This window comes from Rhipicephalus sanguineus, chromosome 5, assembly GCF_013339695.2.
Source record: "Rhipicephalus sanguineus isolate Rsan-2018 chromosome 5, BIME_Rsan_1.4, whole genome shotgun sequence".
NCBI classification, from domain to species: Eukaryota; Metazoa; Arthropoda; class Arachnida; order Ixodida; family Ixodidae; genus Rhipicephalus; species Rhipicephalus sanguineus.
Window position 1 is genome coordinate 176,767,104 of NC_051180.1, and position 19,563 is coordinate 176,786,666.

Genomic DNA, 19,563 nt, shown 5'->3' on the forward strand with positions numbered 1-19,563 from the left:
TCTCGTCCGCGGTCTTCTCTGTGGACGTTGAAGATAAAGAAAACTAGTCCGTACTATTGCAGGATAATTGGGTACATCGGGTACACTGGGTACGGCCGCTCTCGTTGCTGAGAGTAAAAGACTGATAACCTAACGTGTGGTTCATGTAATCGGTGTGTCTACTATCGAGTGCGTCTGAAATAATATGGTCCGATGGAAGAAGCTTTCACAGACAAAAAAAAATTTCTTGTCTGTTACAGCGATTTGAATTTGCCGTAGTCGGTGAAACATAGGTTGCGAAAAAATAGTCTAAAAAAATACAACACTTTACGGAATGCCTTAATATCTGCTGTTTTACTTGAAAAGGAATGGCACTATGTTATTATCACCCATTGACGCCACTACTTTGTCTCACGGTGTGCCTTGTGGTGAAGCAATGCTGCAATTCTGTGCCCGTTTTGATTATTTAAAAAAAAAATTTACGAACATTACAGACAAAATAGGACTATATCACATGGCTGGATAGTTGGCAGTAAGCGGTCAAAAAAGTAGAAGTCGATGACCGAGTAGTTTCGAAGTGGAAAGGGCGCAAACATCGAAAAATCTGTGAAATGCCTCATGTTCAGGCACATGTAGAGTGGTGATGCGGTCCAAGTAAAAATGCACGCTTGGTCTCGTTGGTAAGAGTAAACAAAGGAGATTTATTTGTGAAAGTTTAACCGGAGTGTTTTTTTTTTGTTTTAGGCGAGAAACAAACATTTATGTTTAGCGTTCGCGGCGTGCCTGGGCGCGGGCCCGTAAGTCCGCTTCACTGCGCCGCCACTGTTCCTTGAGGCAACGGAAGTATGCAGCGCCCTAAAAGCAAGGTGTGGTAGCGGGCTAGTTGGTATTTCATAATGTTAAAGCTTCAGCGCAAAAAGTGCACACAGCAGACGAAGAAACGTCGAGTCCTCGTCATTTCTTTGTCTTCTGTGCACTTTTTGTGCTGAGGCTTTAACAGTACGCAAAATGCCAGTAATTTGAGTTCATAGTCCGCCCCTTTGTAGACATATAACTCATGTTGAGGGTTAATATGAAATAAAAGCTTTATTCTATAATTTAAACGTACAAGCAGATTATTCCTGCTGGTTGTATGGGAAGGCATGGGGCAAAAAAAAAGAAAAGAAACCAACTTAATATCTGGCAATGCCCCTTAACCGCCAAAGTGCTCGACAATCAACAACTGACTTTACGTCTCTGACAATGAAATAATGTAAAGAAACCACTCCTATACGCATCTGCAAATGATAACAAAAAATAAAACGCCGTAAAAAGCGACAAACGGCTCATAAACACAAGACCTTAGCCACAACAGCGTATCACTGCACTTCAAAAGAGTACAGATCACGTACTTGAAAATATTAATTTATTCCATAAACAGTTCGTGTAGATCAGACCATGCAGTTTCAGTGCATGTTTATGTCGTCGCACATCGCACCAAGGTGAAGTACAACGTTTTGTAAAGAGGGCGTATAAAAGAGAAATTCACATAATTTCCTTCTGAAGCACAATTACCTAAATTCCTGTCGCAGATTGCTGCTGAGCTGTTCTCTTTGGCCATGCTGGTAATTGCAAGATATACATGCAGGAGCTGTGAATCACGTGCGTCAATTATCGTGTACCACAATTAAAGAAAGTAAAAGCGCCAAAAAGGAGGGGACTGCAACTTAAGGGATACAGACCAGCGCTTACATTCACCTAAGTCCCGTCACCGAACTTCCACCCTTCTAAGTTTGTCCGTCTGGCCTCTGACAGGTAATGCGTTCAAAAGTTATAACGCGCCCGCGATAATTTCACTCCGTTACACTGTAACGACTAATTATCTTTACTTTGCAGTGGAGGCCATATTGAGTCACGCGACGACACGACCTTCCGATGACGTACGCTGTTAAAAGCTAGCCTAAGGACCGATGGTCTATTCACGATACAGAGCCGCCTTCATTTCTGCTATCACAATGACGACGTGTCGCGCTTGGACAAGCGGCAGCAACGCTCCCTCTTAAGTGTTTTCCGTCAACACGCCAGCGCCCGTATGGTCGCAGCAGGAAGTGAACTTGAGTACGAAAAGAAGTGTGTTGATTTCGTAAGCGATTGGGGCCGGAAGACCTGTCGAACTTGGAGCCACAGTGCTACATAGGAAATGATTATTTCTGAATAAAGACGAATACTGAATAGGCCCTGAAACATTCTCTGTTAGGAATCAGCATGGCCTTATGACTCAAGGCCGTGCTACACGCCGCTCAAATGAGCGCACGCTCTTGCATGCGACTTGACGCGCGTCCGCCGGCGTCGTCCCAGGACCTGATCAAGCTCGCGTGCCCCGGCTACGTGCTGGGTCTGTTCAACCGAGGCTCTCTGCCACGCGTCACCGACCTGCTCAACTACGTGCTGTTCCGCATCGTGGCTGCACTGAGCCCGTTCATGGCCAATGCGACGCTGCGCGACGCCTTGTCGCGCGCGTACGCCACGCCGGGCTCGGAGCCGGCGCCGCTGACGCCTCGGCAGCTGTGCGTGCGCCTGCTCGACTGGTTCGAGCCTGCGGTGCCCATGTACCTGGCGGCCAACATGTCTCTCGCCTACCTGGGCACCGAGGGAGACGTCCAGGATCTGCTCGAGGGACATCTGCAGGCACGTCTTTTCGTGACGACGGCATTTCGACCTGTTGCAGCCGTGTAACTTGCCTAGTTCCGTGCACTCGTCCCGAAATCCCTTAGTGAAGGCCGTGCCACGGCCGAAACGTTAGTAAAGGCATCTTTTCCTTTTCAAACGTGCTACCTGCAAGTTCATTCATATATATATATATATATATATATATATATATCTATTATTTGTAGCGAAGCTTCTTGGAACCCTGAAGTGGTCATCCTCTCCGGCCCCTCTAGTGGTTGCCCTCTTCGACAGAGCGCAGCTCGCGCAGAGTCGGCCCCGCCTGACTGTCGCTGTCGCTCATCTTCGCCGAGTGTCCGCCAATAAACATCTGGAGAGTGCTGTGCCCTTCAAACAACTACGGTCAGCATTCAATGCCCTTGGAGCTGCGCTCTGTCCGAAGAGGCAACCCACTAGAAGGGGCCGGAGAGGATGACCCCACTTCAGGTTCCAATAAGCTTCGCACAATATATATATATATATATATATATATATATATATATATATAGATATAATATATATATATATATATATATATATTAATATGCCGCGAGTCTTTCTAACAAGTGACACAATTTCACACGAGTCCAGATCCGTTGAGAAAGAGGTATATATATATATAATATATATACATATATATATATATATATATATATATATATATATATATATATATATATATATATATATATATAATATATATATATATATATATATATATATATATATATATATATATATTGTTACGGGGGGGTTATTGAGGATTCTGCGAGAGCGACGATCGTAGCAGCAGCGCGCAGGGCGTAGCCAGAGAGCGAATTGTCGGTGTGTGCCAGCCGATGGCGATGGGCCTTCATGCTTGCCGATCTTCTTCCTCACAATCACCCCCGGTATGGAGAGGTAGCCATCCTGGCGATCTAGATAGAGGTCAGAGGATCATAATAGCCTTAAGGCGGTCAAGGTGGACTGTCTCTCGCCCGCGACGACGGAGATCGGAAGATGGCGTAACGGGTTCGACCACGTAATTGACAGGGGAGGTTTGCGCACCACGCGGTAGGGTCCGTGGTACTTTGGAAGGAGCTTAGATGAAAGGCCGGGAGCAGCAACAGGAGGCACCCCAAAGCCACACGAGGGAGTCGATAGGAAAAGGGTCCGGAGGAGGCTTGGAGTCATGGCGCTGTTTTTGGCGACACTGTTCATCATAAGTGAAAGATCGGGCAAGTTGTCGGCATCTCTCAGCGTGCTGGGCGAGCTCAGACGCAGGTTGGCAGTCGGCAGGATCTGGGTGATACGGGAGAATTGTATCAATCGTGCTGGAGGGCTCGCGGCCATAAAGCAAGAAGAATGGTGAGAATCCGGTAGTGGCTTGGCAGGCGGTGTTGTACGCGTATGTGACAAACGGAAAGTACAACATCCCAATTGCAGTGGTCTGAGGCAACGTACATAGACAACATGTCACCAAGGGTCCGGTTAAATCGTTCAGTTAAGCCATTGGTCTGTGGGTGATAAGCGCTAGTAGTGCGGTGAATAATTTGGCATTCAGATAGGAGGGATTGCAGCACGTCCGAGAGGAATACACGTCCCCGATCACTCAGGAGTTCACGAGGTGCGCCATGGCGAAGAATGAAGTTGTGTAGAATAAACGATGCAACGTCTTTTGCTGTTGAAGCAGGCAAGGCGGCGGTTTCAGCATACCTTGTCAAATGATCTACGGCAACGACAATCCATCGGTTTCCAGCACCAGTGCATGGAAGGGGCCCGTATAAATCGATGCCGACGCGGTCAAACGGGAGGGGGTGGGCATGGGAGTGGCTGGAGAGGTGCTGTGGAGAGGTGCGAGACTGGTTTGCGTCGTTGGCAGGGATGCAAGAGCGGACGTACTTGCAGACGAAGTTGTACATGCCCCGCCAATAATATCGTCGACTGAGCCGCATGTACGTCTTAGACACTCCACCGTGACCACACTGTGGGTCATTGTGGAACGCGGAGCACAATTCTTTACGAAGATTACGGGGTACGACTAGTAACCATGTGCGGCCGTCGTGTGGTAGTTGCGGCGGTATAAAAGTCCGTCGCGGATAGCGAAATGCTGTGCCTGGCGTCGCAGTGAGCGAGGTGCCGACGCTGTCGGAGGGCTTGACAAAAGTTCAAAATGGTGGCGATCCATGGGTCGTTTCGTTGTTCTGAGGCCATGTCCAGGATGTCAAGCGGCGACATATCTTGATCGCGAGTAGAAGTGCTGTCGTCTGATATGAGGGGATAACGAGAAAGGGCGTCAGCGTCAGAGTGTCGGCGGCCAGAGCGATAGACGACGCGGATGTCGTAGTCCTGGATTCGGAGAGCCCAACGAGCGAGGCGGCCTGACGGGTCCTTCAGGTTCAACAACCAGCAAAGAGCGTGGTGGTCCGTTACGACGTCAAAAGGACGACCGTAAAGATAGGGCGAAATTTCTGAAGAGCCCATATGATAGCCAAGCACTCTTTTTCTGTGACGGAGGTATTGGTCTCAGGTTTCGTGAGCGCACGACTGGCATAGGCGACCACATATTCGGTGTTGGCATCCTTACGTTGTGCGAGCACAAGCACCAAGGCCACACCACTGGCATCAGTGTGAACTTCTGTCCGTGCGCCGGGATCGAAGTGGCGCAAGATGGCGGAGATGTAAGCAGGCGGCGAAGAGTCGTAAACGCGTGATCACAGGCTTCCGACCAGGTAGACAGTTTCATTGTCGCCGTGGAGAAGTGCATTCAGGGGTGCGATGACATTAGCAAAATTGCGAACGAAGCGCCGAAAATATGAAGCATAGGCCAATAAAGCTACGTAGCGCTTTCAGGGTAGTGGGCTTTGGGAAATCGGATACGGCCCGGAGTTTAGCAGGATCGGGGAGGAATGCCTGCTTTGGAGACAACGTGGCCTAATATAGTCAGTTTTCGAGCCGCAAACTGGCACTTTTTCAAGTTAAGCTGGAGGCCAGCATTCTGGAGACAGGTCAAAACTTGATGTAAACGGTGCAGATGAGTCGAAAAATCTGGGGAAAAGACGACAATGTCGTCAAGATAGCAGAGACAAGTGCGCCACTTCAGGCCGCGCAGGATGCCGTCCATCATGCGTTCAAAGGTCGCGGGCGCGTTGCAGAGACCGAACGGCATTACAGTGAATTCGTACAATCCGTCTGGTGTTACGAACGCCGTTTTCGAACAGTCAGCGTCAGCCATTGGCACTTGCCAGTATCCAGAGCGGAGATCCAAGGAAGAAAAGAACTCCGCACCCTGCAAACAGTCCAGGGCGTCATCGATACGGGGTAACGGATACACGTCCTTTCGGGTAATCTTGTTAAGCCGTCGATAATCGACGCAAAATCGTATGGTACCGTCTTTTTTCCGAACCAGGACGACTGGCGAGGCCCAGGGACTGTTGGAAGGTTGAATGACACCCCGTTGGAGCATGTCTTTCACCTGCTCATCGATAACGTGCCTTTCGCTCACCGATACTCGGTAAGGACGCTGTCGAATGGGCGCATGGCTTCCAGTATCGATGGTGTGCGACACAGCCGTCGTGCGGCCAAGCGACGTTGCGTGGGAGTCAAACGAGGATGAGAAACCTTCGAGCAAGCGAAGAAGCTGGTCGCGCTGCGTCGTCGTAAGGTCGCTTGCAATAGTTGGTGTGAAAGACCGCGGCAGTGACTGAGGAGGCGAGGTCTCAAGGGCGGCCAGGTCAGCGGAGTCTTCCATGATGTCGAAAATTGAAGAAGATGGCAGTGGTTCGGCTCTCCCTAGGCTTTCACGGTGGCGCAGGGTGACTGGTGCGGCCGTTGGCCGCACCAGTCACCCTGCGCGTACATCACGTACATCACAGAGTACATCACGCGCGTACATCACGTACATCACACGTACATCACAGAGGTGCCAGAATTGAACTGAAGGACGGCAAACGGCAGTGGTAGTGATCGGCGGCGAAGTAGAAGGTCAGAGGGTGCGAAAAGCAAGGTGCCGTCGGTGATAGAAATACAAGAGATGCTGACAACAGCAGTAGACCAGGCCGGTATAACGGCGTTATCTTCGAAACTGCGATTTTGACAAGAGTCTGTGTGGTCATTGATAATATCTGGTGAAAACGGAAACAACTCGATTTCGGCGCGGGCGCAATTGATGATCGCATGGTGCGTAGAGAGAAAATCCCAGCCTAATATCACGTCGTGAGAACATGATGGCAACACGATGAATTCGATGACATAGACGACATTCTGAATGACGACACGGGCTGTGCAGGCGCCGGACGGCTCGACGTGCTGTGCGTTGGCGGTACGAAGGGATAGTCCAGAAAGTGGTGTCGTCACTTTTCCGATTCGGCGGCAAATGCGGGCATCAATTGCTGAAAGAGCAGCGCCAGTGTCGACGAGGGCTAGCGTCCGTATTCCCTCTATGGCGACATCAATAACGTTCTTCGGGGAAATTTGAGGCCTTAGACATTTCGCTGGCACCGCAGTTCTTGCCTCCTGAACTGCGCTAGTTAGTTTTCCTGGCGCAGAGGGCTCCGCCGTCGTTGCATAGGTGAAAGGGAACGGCGGTGAGGAGAAGGCGAACGGCGGGAGGAGAATGGTGCCTCAGCGACAGGAGCAGATTCGCGGTCGTCCGAATAACTACGGCGGGGCTGACGTGGCGCATACGTGACCCATGGTGGACGCATATTGTTGGAGACGTTCGGTACACGAAAGCGACAGTAACGTGCCACATGTCCAGGAAGACCACAATGAAAACAGATAGGACGGTTGTCTTCTGTGCGCCAAGGATCTTCAGCTCGTGCGTACTGTACTGCTGGTCGGGCGGGTGGAGATACTGGCGGGCGCATATGTGGGCGACGTGGGCCGTAACTTTGTAGCACAGGCCTCGAAGCGACTTCAGCGTACGTCAGAGGAGCAGCAGTTGGAGCCTGAAGGAGAGAAGGTGGAACTTGATCGGCTACCTGATCCTGATGATGTTCTGGAGAGCGGGCGCCAATGGAGGACTCGACTGGCCGTGAATAAGCGGCATCAGCGAAAGCTGACGAGCGACTTCTTCTCGAACGAAATCCTTAATCTGTTGCAGCAGGGATGTGTGATCGGGAGCTACAGCCAAGCCGGACATTGAAGTCGCGGGTGGTAGAGATTGGCGGGTGGCTGCACGTTGTTTGCGCAGTTCATCGAAGCTTTGGCAAAGGCTGACTAGGTCAGAGGACTGTTGATGGGTTCCTCGCCAGTAGCATCTGAAAGGCATCGTCTTCGATTCCTTTCAATATATGCCTAATCTTCTCGGCATCGGTCATTGCTGCATCAACGCGGTTACATAGGTCAAGAACGTCTTCTATGTAGCTTGTGAAATTCTCACCGCTCTGCTGCGCACGAGCACGCAAACGTTGCTCAGCTCGAAGCTTGCGAACGGCGGGGCGCCCGAATACCTCCGTCACTTGAGTTTTGAAGGCAGCCCATGTCGGGAGGTCACGTTGGTGGTTTCGATGCCAGACGCTGGCGACACCGCTCAAGTAAAATGAATGGTAGTTGAGCTTTCCTGCGTCGTCCCAGCGGTTTATCACGCTCACTCGTTCGTATTCAGCGAGCCAGTCTTCCACATCTTGCTCTTCCGCACCGCTGAAGATTGGTGGGTCGCGTTGAGGGAACGGGCCAGGGCAGAGCACGGTAGTCACCGTGGCACCGGGTTGTTGTTGCTGCATTGGTCCCCCTTCCGTCATTGTAGAGGCGGGCTTGAGTTTCCGTTGCGTAGTTCCAGATTGCTTACCCCGCAGCTCCACCACTTGTTACGGGGGGGTTTATTGAGGATTCTGCGAGAGCGACGATCGTAGCAGCAGCGCGCAGGGCGTAGCCAGAGAGCGAATTGTCGGTGTGTGCCAGCCGATGGCGATGGGCCTTCATGCTTGCCGATCTTCTTCCTCACAATATATATATATATATATATATATATATATATATATATATATATATATATATATATATATATATATATATATATATATATATATATATATATATATATATGCCGAGTCTTTCTAACAAGTGGACACAATTTCACACGAGTCCAGATCCGTTGAGAAAGAGGTGTGAGGGGCGTGAATTTTAAATTTATAGACCAAAGATGTTTCGTCTCTTTTCGCAGCGTTCGTTACTGAGGCTCCCTTTGTCCGAAGTGTCTAGTGCGCTGTTACCAGGAACACCTATCACCCCTCCTCGGACGTCTGCGGGTCAGAAATCATGCCCTGGAAAGGAGTTTGTGCGTGTGATAGTTTCTCTGAAGGCCCCAACCTGCTGATAGGCGCGTGCTGCAACGCACGCGCCATCCACGTGTATCGTGCAGATGTGTGCACACTCACGTCAGACGCCTTGAAGTAGAGAACAAGCCTGAACCACCAGGAAAAACCGCGCATTAGGCTAAAGCCGGACTCGATGCTCCATTAAGCGTCCTGAGCGCTATTCTCGCTACCATAGGTGGTCTTCGAGAAGTACGTGGACGAGTTCTTCAAGTCTACGGGCGAGTTCCGGACGTCGGCGCTGCAGACGCTGCGCGACATGGGCTGGGACCTGGTGCGGCCGTCGGCCATTGAGGACGAGACGTTCAGGCGCCAGTACATGGACGGCCTGTACACCAACATGCCCATGTCGCCGCTAGCCTACTTCTACTACTTCTGGCTCAAGAAGTCCGTGTCCCGCCAGCGCCGAGGCTTCGGCACGTCGTCTGCAGCAGCAGCAGCAGCAGCCGAGCAGTTGTGGACGGGCTGGACGGGCGGCTTCCTTGTCCGCTTACCCTCGACTGGCGCCGCCCTTCCGCCGGCTCGAGATCCCGCTGCCGGTCTTCAACATGGCGCTGGGCGACGACCCTTCGGTGCGGCACCTGCAGATACCTCGCGTGGCGCCCCGCGTCTACGCCGCCCTGCTGCGCTTTCTCTACCACAGCGCGCTCAACGCCAACGGCAACAACAACCTGACCGAGGCAACCGAGGACGCGGCCGCCATGTTCCAGCGGGTGCGCGCCTGCGTCGAAGAGCAGTACGCGCCGCTCAGGTCTTCGGGTGGCGAAACCGACGCGGCTACTTTGTCGTCGTCGTCGTCGTCGGTGCAGGACATGCTTGACGTCCTGTCCGTAGTTCCGGCGTTCGAGGCGTACCGCGCGTACCTGACCGCCGACTTCCGGCTGCAGACGGCGGCCGACCTGAATAGTCGGCAGCTGTTCTTCGTCTACTACGCGGCGTCGCACTGCGCCGACGAGACGCCGCGACGCGGTCGCAGTCCGGCGAGGCTCCGCGTCAACGGGCCGCTGCGAAACATGCCCGAATTCGCGGACGCCTTCAAGTGCCCCGTCGGCTCGTTCATGAACCCGACCAAAGTGTGCGCCCTGTGACACGCTGGCGTCTTTGGCCGCGTTTAGCTTCTTTTTTTGCTTGTTTCGTTATTTATATCGACGAGTGCTTACGTGCAAATTTCGTGCATTGAGACAGTGTTCTCGGAAGACTGAATGTTTGTGTTTTTCTCTTTTCGTGTAATATGTTTGGGATACGCGCTCTTTTGAAAACTATTCCGAGTTCGCTTAAAATGAAACTTCGGTATCCGTGTGTTGCTCCGTGTGTGTGGAACGTGTGCAGCCGAGTGGAGAGGAGCAGGAGGCTGTTTTCGTTTTCATCCTGCCCTCAGTTCCGTCCACGCTTCCGCCTTCGGTAAACTGTCTCGCTTTCTTTCGTGAGGATTCCGGAAATTGGTTTCCTCCCGTGTTCCCGCGGCGAGAACCCAGCCAAATGAACTGCCTTATCCTTAGTTTGTTTTCTCACGAAAAGCAGTTCGGTCGCTTTATGCGAATGACGTAGCACGAGCACGCGCGAAAGCCGGTTTCTTGAAGATTTAGCGCGCTGGATGGGTTGATTAGCAGCGACGTATTAATGTCCTTTACCGCGTTAATGCGAATGGACAGCCGACTCGTCGCCTGTGCGTATAGTCGGGCGCGCTGCGTGTTCTGTATAACAGGCACTGCGTTTGCTGTTGCGAGATATCGCTTGAGGAGGGGCCATTGCTCGTATGACGTTTTGCTTTAATGTTCGTCACATAAAGTGGCTGTCTTTTTATACTGGTGTTTGTGCGCACACTTATTACTAGACGCACTATATCGGTTGACAATAAAGAATTTTGAAGCTTCGTTGGTTAACTTCGCTGCGTGCGTGCGTGTGAGGTCGCTAATATCAAAGTACCTCATCGAATGTGGGCCGCTGTGACTGAATTCTCGTAAAACTAGTAGATTACCAAAGATTCACAACTTGCATGGTGGTTCCGTGCTGTAGAGGTGTAGCAATTGGCTAAGTGCAGCGCCTTCTCGACTAGTTCACCGGGGGCGTACCGCCTGAACTTTATCAGCGAGTTATTGTATTCCCAAGCGAGAACTCGGCGTGGCAACTTTTGCATGCAATGCCTGGAAAATACGCGAAGTATACCAAGATGTTAACGTCACGTTATCGCTGTGGCGCTGATGGTCGTATGAGAAATGCAATCGAGTCTCCGCACGGCCCGTCACTTTACTATTTTGAATATTACGAGTGCTCGCGAGCGTCAGCGATTGCGCCTAATGTGCATGATATCTGGGGTTTAACGTCCCAAAACCACGATATGATTGAGGGACGCCGTAGCGGAGGGCTCCGGAAATTTCGACCACCTGTGGTTCTTCAACGTGCATCTAAATCTAAGTACGCGGGCCTCAAACATTTTCGCTTCCATCGAAAATGCAGCCGCCGCGGCCGGGATTCGATCCCGCGACCTTCGGGTCAGCAGTCGAGCGCCATAACCACTAGACCACCGTGGCTGGGCTAATGGGCGTGACGACTGATGAGTGATTAAACGGCAGACGAACTCGACGCACCACTTGAGATTCGACGGCTTCCGTGTGGTCGCCGCCATTGTATTTGACCGTTCGTCTCACAAATGCTGTTGACCCGCAGCTCCGCCGGTGTCTGATTGTGCGCTCTTTAGAACTACACAGCAGGAAACGCGAAAATAATCCGCCAACGCGTTTCAATAACACGTCTGCATATTTTGTAGATGAAATGCGCTAGACATTTGTTTTCTTTCGCTAAGTTAAAAAATCTGTTGTAATATTCTTTCGGTATTTCGTCGGAGGATGCTTCATGCACGAAACATCCGCTGAGGCAAGCTTCACTCGTAGCTAAAACGTGAAAGTCGCCGCCACTCCTCTGAGGCTGAGGCCGCATTCTGAGGTGATCACCTTCCGCGATTGCGTCGCTTTGCGTGACGTGGAACCTCGCGTGTCCAATGACAGAAGCGACCACTTGCCCGCCGTTGCTCGCTCAGTGAATGAGCGCGCATTGAAAATGATATTTCGGCGATATCTCGAAAAGTGATCGACCCGGAACGCGGAATGGAGCGCGCTGCCGAACACGCTTAACTGTATTGTTACACGTCAGCGAACTGCGAAATCGGCACTGTGAGTGTTTGTGTCGTGTTATATTTCACGAGGTAGAAACGAAAAGTATTCAGCCCATCTGTACTAGCCCTAGTAGACGTGCAGTAACAAAAATCCGGCAGATCCCACGCATAGTGGGAATCGGTTTCATGCGAAGCATTCAGCAAGTCGCTGCCTGTGCTGCATTCTTTTTTTCTGTGAGCCATAGAGAAAGAAATGTGTGAGCTACGAAGTGGATCGACGCGTTCGTAGTTGTGTGCATATCGTAGGCTCACCCGGCACGCCAACTACACTGGCGCTTAAAACGTAGCTTCTGGTCTGACGTAACGTCAGCACCCACGGTGGAGCACAGACGCCAGTTTTATCGAAGTGAAGTGCACGCTACGGTGGACTGATCTGCATATCATACATAGCAGTTTCCACAAATTACGTCGCCCCGACATGGCACCGACATATAGGGTCTTTTACCAAAGCACTTGCAAAACTTGGAGGACGCTTGAGCTTCGCCTTCAAGGATAGAACGCGATAGCCGAACGCGTTCGCATCGCCTTCTCAATAACTAGCCTGGCTTCGCTTCTCGGTGGAGACTTAAAGTGTGTCACAAGGAAAGGAACGTCCTTGCGCCTGTAAATTGGCCATTTCAAACCATCCAGAATGCCTACTGCATGTGCAGTTGCGAAGTGCCCACTACGACATAATTCTTCCTTTTGGGAGTTGGCGAGGTACCCACTACGCGTCCGCAAGGCAACACGCGCACCCGCGCTGCTGCAGACGTTTCTGACGCTGTTATTGATAATGATAATTAATTATGCTTGTGTGCACATGTTCTGACGCCTGGTGTGATTCTACGCTTCTGCTACGCAATATTATGTATGTTAATGACACTCTTCGCACTACATAACATTCATATAGTGTTTTTTTTTTGTTTTTTTTCGAGCAATTTTGTGCACGGGCTTGGCTCTGTGGTAGAACATCAACTTGCCACGCAGGAGTTCTAGGTTTGATTCCGACTCGAACCGAAGATTTTTTATTTATTTGCATTTATTTATTTGCATCTTTCTCGAATTTTCGTTCACGGACAACGCTGATTTTTCGCTCACAACCAAGGACGCCGACACCGACGCCGATACCGGAACTTCTGCGAAACGAGCTCTTAAACGCTGCCGCGTTAATACCTAGCGTGGCTCAGCGGTAGAATACTTGACGGCCACGCAGAATGCCTGGATTCGAGTCCCGATTGGATTCCCGATTTCTATTCTTCGCGTTCGTCGGAATTCTTCATTCACCGACAACGCCGCCGACGCCTACACTGGAATTTGTGCGACATGGGCTCCTTAACCTTGTCGCGTTAAAGTTTGCAATGTCTGTTGTCGTCGTTCCTGCAGGTTGACATAAATGCGAATCACCTGTGGCGCATACCCACTTACGACGTTAATGCATTAAGCTGGGCTAGTTGGTATTGATTGCATGCTTCCATATTGCTAGCGAACACGCACAAAGGACGACATAGAAAGTTAGCGGTTGTCCTGTCTCTTTCTATGTCGTCCTTTGTGCCTGTTCGCTAGCAGTATGGAACCACTTACGACGGCCCGTGGTGTGCGGGTATGTGCTACAGCCTGGGGGAAAGAGTTTCGTGGCTTACGCGACAGGCTTGTCACGTTATTTACGTCATGGTCTGTCAGTCATGTTCCTCATACACTTCTGTCCTCCTATGCCAATTTTGGCATGCACCAAGTTAAGGAGTCGACCAGGAGAGCACCCAGACGTAGGCAGCTAGATAGATAGATAGAAACTGTCAAAGTGCCTTTGGTTTGCTAAGAAATGATTCGCATTTGAAAGCGTAAGATGACAGCGAAGTCTTAGTAGGGCTCCTCACGAGGTCAGATTCGGAAATACCTGTTAAACAGTGTAAGTCGTAAAACGCCTTCCATGGGGAAACATTCTTCGCAAGATTTTTGTGAAAAAGGGTGAAACAGCAGCTCGCAAATGCAATGGCTCAAAGGGATTGCGTGAGGATACCTCAAGTGCAGCAGAGGCGCTCTCCCATTACGTCGACGATCGTCTTCGAACGAATTCCTCCCTTGCATTCTCCCAAGTGCCAACAGCACGAGCTGCGTTTATGCGTCGAAAGGCCGCTTTCCTTCTTTCTCTCTTTTGTTCTGTTTGCGTGGCGGCGACGTTTGTTCTTCGGGCTCTGCGCTTCCCTGGAATATCTGCGCCTTCTCGTTGCTGCTGGCTACATTTCCCTGCGTTGCGTCCTGCCGTCTGTCCTTGCAGGTATCGTCGACGTGGCAGCCAAAACCTGTGACGTCATTTGTTGGCTCGAAAGAGTAGCTGCTCTGAGAGAAAGATCGGGCGGCGGTTTTTATTCGAATTTTTGCCTGCCGTCACGACGAAGCGCGCCGAGCGACGCACGGAAGGGCCGGTGACTTCGCGGCACGGATGCATTGATGACGTCGTTGCCGTCGTGTAGCGCCGGTGCGTGCATCGCAAGCCGTACTGCTTGAGCGTTTACCGTTTGCCCTCATAGAGGTGCGGTCGGCAGAGCGCAGGTCTATGAATACCGACTGACGTGCACTGATAATTTAGCAACTTGCCTACTTATAAGGGTGACTGATGTTACTACGGCTGCAACCTCTATCTCTAATGCAGGGGTCTCAAACTCACCTCGGCAAGCGGACCGCGGTCATGAAAATTTTAGAATAACACAGAGCTGAGCTAGTTGGTAAGTATTGTCTTTAAGAATTTCTCTTTAACACGAAATTCTCTCCCCTATGGGACGGGACAGTGAAGAAGGTTGGAGCGAGGGAGGGAAGGGGGAGAGCTTGACCACAGTGTCAGCTGACTTTCTCATATAGAAAGCCTTTTTCATATCTCATATATGGGTCACTTCTGAAGAAGGCTTGATGTCAGGTTTCGAAAAACGTATCGATACAGATCTTCAGAATGACTAAAATCTGGGCGCCGATTCAGATCTACCGAGGCTCAATATGCAAAGCATGCAAAATAGAAGAGGCCTCCCTGAGCCACATGCTATGGGGGTGTCCCAATCAGCAAACATACTCACCAGAACCTCTCCGGGAGCGATGGCGGAAAACGCTGCTCAGCTCCGATCTACAGGACCAAACCTGCGCTATCCAGCAGGCCAGGGTGGAAGACAAGGTCTTCCGTCCTCCATCTGAGCGGTCTGGCCCGGACCAGCAACTAGCCGGATCTCGCAATAAAGTTGTTTCATTCATTCATTCATTCATTCATTCATTCATTCATTCATTCATTCATTCATTCATTCATTCATTCATTCTGCAATATAGAGTTTTTGTTCCACTTATATTTTAACGCATAATGACCGCATGGGGTCCCTCACGAAAAAAATGCTTGAGACCAGTCACGTCTGTATAGCTTGTGAACATACTTATTAAAAAATTATAAAAACAAAAAAATAGACGAAGACAGTCATGTGCGGACCGGGCTACTAGCGAGTTTCCGCGGGCAGCGTGTTTGAGCCCCTGCTGTAACGGCTCTCAACGTGTCTCAGCCGAAAGGAAAGCTTTCAGCCATATGCTTGACTAAACTGAACAGGCTCGCGGGTCTGCCACTCCGTGCTAGGACGGCAATGAAGGGCGATGAAGGATGATGATACAGCATTCGCGAGCGGCGTTTATTTTGTGAAACGTTGCGTGACGTCACAGCGTGCTTCACCGCTTTTTCGCAGGCCCGTGGCGGGCGGCGTGACGCCGTCTGACCGGGGAGCGCCATGGGCCACGTGATTGTGACGTCGCGTACCTTGCTGTGGACCCTGCTGACGGTGGCCACGGCGCTGTCCATGCTGGCGGCCGTCATCACGCCCGCCTGGCTGGTCGGGGCGCCCAAGCGGCCACTCATCCGGGGACGCTTGTCCGGAGCCACGATGCGGCCGCCGCAACTCTACAGGCCCTCCATTGGTACGTCTTGTCCGTATGCAGTTGAAACTCGATTTAACGAAGTGATGACCACGCTCGAATTATTTCGTAGATCCGGAAGTTCGTAAAATCAAGAAACGAATTTTTCGGTCCCCCGAACTGTAGAATTGTAGCGTAGCGACACCCAAAAGCTGTCACGCCATTGTAGTTGCAGCTAACCCACGCCTGCGCGTGCGAGAAGTCCGAGAGGGCGGCCCGCACATGAGGCCTCCCATGTGCGGTCGACGCAGGCCATGTAGACGGTCACGTGAAGCTGTGACAGGCTGCTGATATGCAAAGACCGGGAGAACAGTGATTGTGCGAGTAGGATCAGTGCCGCCTGTCGCATAGACGATGAAATCACACAAGCCACGACCGTGTTCCTGTAGGAGCATTTACTCTGATTTATTGATACTGCAGGCCAATATTCTGGCCTATGCAGGAGGGGCAGTACAATGACAAAATAATTACAAGATAAGACAGTGCAAGAAAATAAAAGAAAATATAAACATTACAAGAAAATGATTAACCTATTGCCATATTGCAGAATACAAAATGCTTGCTTAGCACAATAGACGAAATGACACTTTGGTGAAAAATTCTGTGCAAATAACAGCAGGATACTGAAACGTAACACACAAAATACAAGAAGAAATGAAAAGAAACGCACAGATGAAATCACACTTTCATGAAAAAACGCTCTCCAACAATAGCAGGGCCCTGAGCACAGCAAAAAATGCACATTAAAATGAGAACAAAAGTTGCAAGCACTCGTTTACATGGACAACGAACCACCGCCGCCGCTCCTAGCGACACGTGGTACGCGAGTATCATATAGCTGTGCACGGGCCGTATTTCCGAGCCCGAGAACGGCCCGGGCCCGCCGACTTTGTCGAAGGCCCGCCCGAGCCCGACGGCAAAGGGCTGCGAGCCCGCCTGGCCCGGCCCGACGTACGAAAACACAATCCCGGGGCCGGCCCGGCTTTTTGAAGGTTCGCTGCGAAAACAAAACATCGTTTTCCGGTAATTTTGCATTTTGTTGAGCATATAAAATATGATCAAACGACACACCAAGAATAGTCTCTAATACATAGATTACAAATTGTCGTGTAAACACAGCAAGCAGTCCAACAATTCCGGCTTCAACGAAGTGCGGCGCTTTTGCATTATGTAGCCCGCCGAACTGAAGTTACGTTCGCTGCTTGCACTCGTCGCCGGAATTGCTAATATCTTTTTTGCCAGCCTGGCACGCTTGGGATATCTCTGCTGCTTGTTTTTCCAGAAGACTAAAACTTCAGATGGACCGGAGGGCGATTCCATAGAGAGATAATCGGAGAGCTCACCTTTTGTAACTGCTACATTCTCACACTGTCGCGCCACTCGCTGAACAACTGCAATGGAAAGGAAAAGCGGTAAAGGGCGGTCGCGGGAAAGGCGCTGTATGCGTGCTGGAAAACAATTCCCGCTCATTCTCTATATTTCCGGCTTTGCGCCGAGCCCGAGCCCGGCCCGATAAAGCTCCAAGTAGCCCGAGCCCGGCCCGTGCCCGAGGTGAAAATACGTCAGCCCGCCCGAGCCCGGCCCGCGGGCCGGGTCGGGCTCGGGCTTTCGGGCTACCCGGAGTCCGTGCACACCTCTTCGCGAGAGCCCTACCGGTCGTCGAGTCCGGTGTTCTGTGCATGGGCGTGGCGTGCAGCATCATATTAAATAAAGCTAAGGTCGCGACTTAGCGTTAAACACACACTCGAAGGAAAACCCGTCTGGTCAAAATTAAAAAAGACATCACTGTTTCTTTTTACTCACTTACTTCTGGAAAAACTTCGTTAAATCAGGTTTGGTGCCTAGTTAGTTTGATGACAACATTAAGCCTTATGGATAGCTGTCGGGAATATTTGTTCTTTACATCGGGAACTTTGTAAAATCGGCCTTCGTTTGATCGAGTTTTAACTTTCTTGATTTCGATTAGACCGACCGGCGCAAATGATAGCTTAGCCGATTTCTTTTTTATTTAGCCCGGCGATATTTTTATCACCATTGTTGAAAGCTTTTAGTCGTCACCATCATGTTTACAGCTTTAACTGAAAAAATGAAAAGAGATACCACAACTTTATGGACAGGACGTTACAATCGCCGCTCTGAAATACATTACTAATTTTTAGTAAGACTCTTGCGAAACCCTCTTAAAAATTGTAAAAAAAAACTCACGTAAACTGTAAGTTGATATATCTAAATCGTCTGATTTTTGTGTTCTAACATATGCAGTTTACATAATGAGACAACTGCTTTACGTGCAGAGTTGCAGATCTGTAAAACTTGCCGTTTTTGAGAACTTTTTGATGAAAAGTTCAACGCTTCAAATCAAAATTTTGATTCTGATAGACTTTACGACTCACTTCCCCTCTCAAACGCAACAACTATGTGCCATTCGAATTGTTATAGCGGTCGTATCATAAAATTATTAGTGCGTTCTGCATGGATATTTATTTGCCGACACAGAAGTTGAGCTCAAGCAGACATCGTTGCCTGTAAAGCGTGCTTCTCCTCACAGAAGGTTATTATGCGGCACAGTAATCTTTACAGGTTACATGCTGCGTTTGCCGTCGTCGTCTACTTTATTTGTGCGCCAGCACTGAGGCATTAGGGTTTTTCCTTGGAACGTTAAATAAATGATTTGATTGATTGATTGATTGATTGATTGATTGATTGATTGATTGATTGATTGATTGATTGATTGATTGATTGATTGATTGATTGATTGGTTGATTGATTGATTGATTGTGACAGCAATTCTCGGACTACCCACTTTACGTAGACATTGCCAAGCCAGTGTTGTGAACGTTAAACAGTGAATAATAGTTAGAGTACAGTCACTGCAGCTTTCTACACTTTTTCTTTGTTTCATTAGTGAATAAAAGCCTCTATTTTAGAAGGTATAGATTATTCCCATTATAAATATGGTCAAAGAGTGAATTTTAGAAGGGAGGTAAAAAGAAAGATTGCAAGAAATATCTAACGGGAGTCGACAGTGCTTGCTAGCCACTGTCTCACGAACAGTGAAATAGCGATTCTCTCAAAGCAGTGGTCATAACCTTCACACCATTTTAAGGCGAAAGCCTTGTGTATGTCTCATTAAACGCTACCGTCGGCGTCGGCGTCAAACGAGTGATGTAAAAAATACATGCATCTCTACGAAGTGAATCATGACGAGTGGGCGAAGCTCTGGGTATCGTATGGGTGAGTAACCGTACGTTACCCAAGCGTTGCCCCATATAATGTAAATTGAGTGACGTAAAGTGACATAAAGAGTTGACGATAAAGCTAGCCCCTAAGGTCCATAATGTATACGTTGAAGTCGCCGACTAGTATAAAGGGTTTCTGCTTGTAGGTGTTTTATATTGTTCTGTCACAATAATGATTGATGTTTGTCTATTGTAAACCTTTTTTTTATTCACATACACACATATATGTTTTGACTATAGCAACGGCTTTCTATATACCGTGACAGTCGACAGTGAA

General features: G+C 49.8%; 2 protein-coding genes across 2 annotated transcripts in view; both read left to right on the forward strand.

Annotated features, from left to right (window-relative positions):
• The window catches only part of LOC119395114 (phosphate-regulating neutral endopeptidase PHEX), a 15,906-nt gene extending 5,858 nt beyond the window's left edge, over nt 1–10,048 (forward strand). Inside the window, exons 5-7 of the mRNA XM_037662403.1 lie at nt 2,317–2,646; nt 9,139–9,351; nt 9,392–10,048. Coding sequence (XP_037518331.1) covers nt 2,317–2,646; nt 9,139–9,351; nt 9,392–10,048 — 1,200 coding nt within the window. The remainder of the gene's footprint in view (nt 1–2,316; nt 2,647–9,138; nt 9,352–9,391) is intronic.
• Nucleotides 1–19,563, forward strand: part of LOC119394463 (LHFPL tetraspan subfamily member 2a protein-like) — a 116,687-nt gene that overhangs the window by 85,508 nt on the left and 11,616 nt on the right. The window contains exon 2 of the mRNA XM_037661764.2: nt 15,822–16,050. Coding sequence (XP_037517692.1) covers nt 15,864–16,050 — 187 coding nt within the window. The 5' untranslated portion in view covers nt 15,822–15,863. The remainder of the gene's footprint in view (nt 1–15,821; nt 16,051–19,563) is intronic.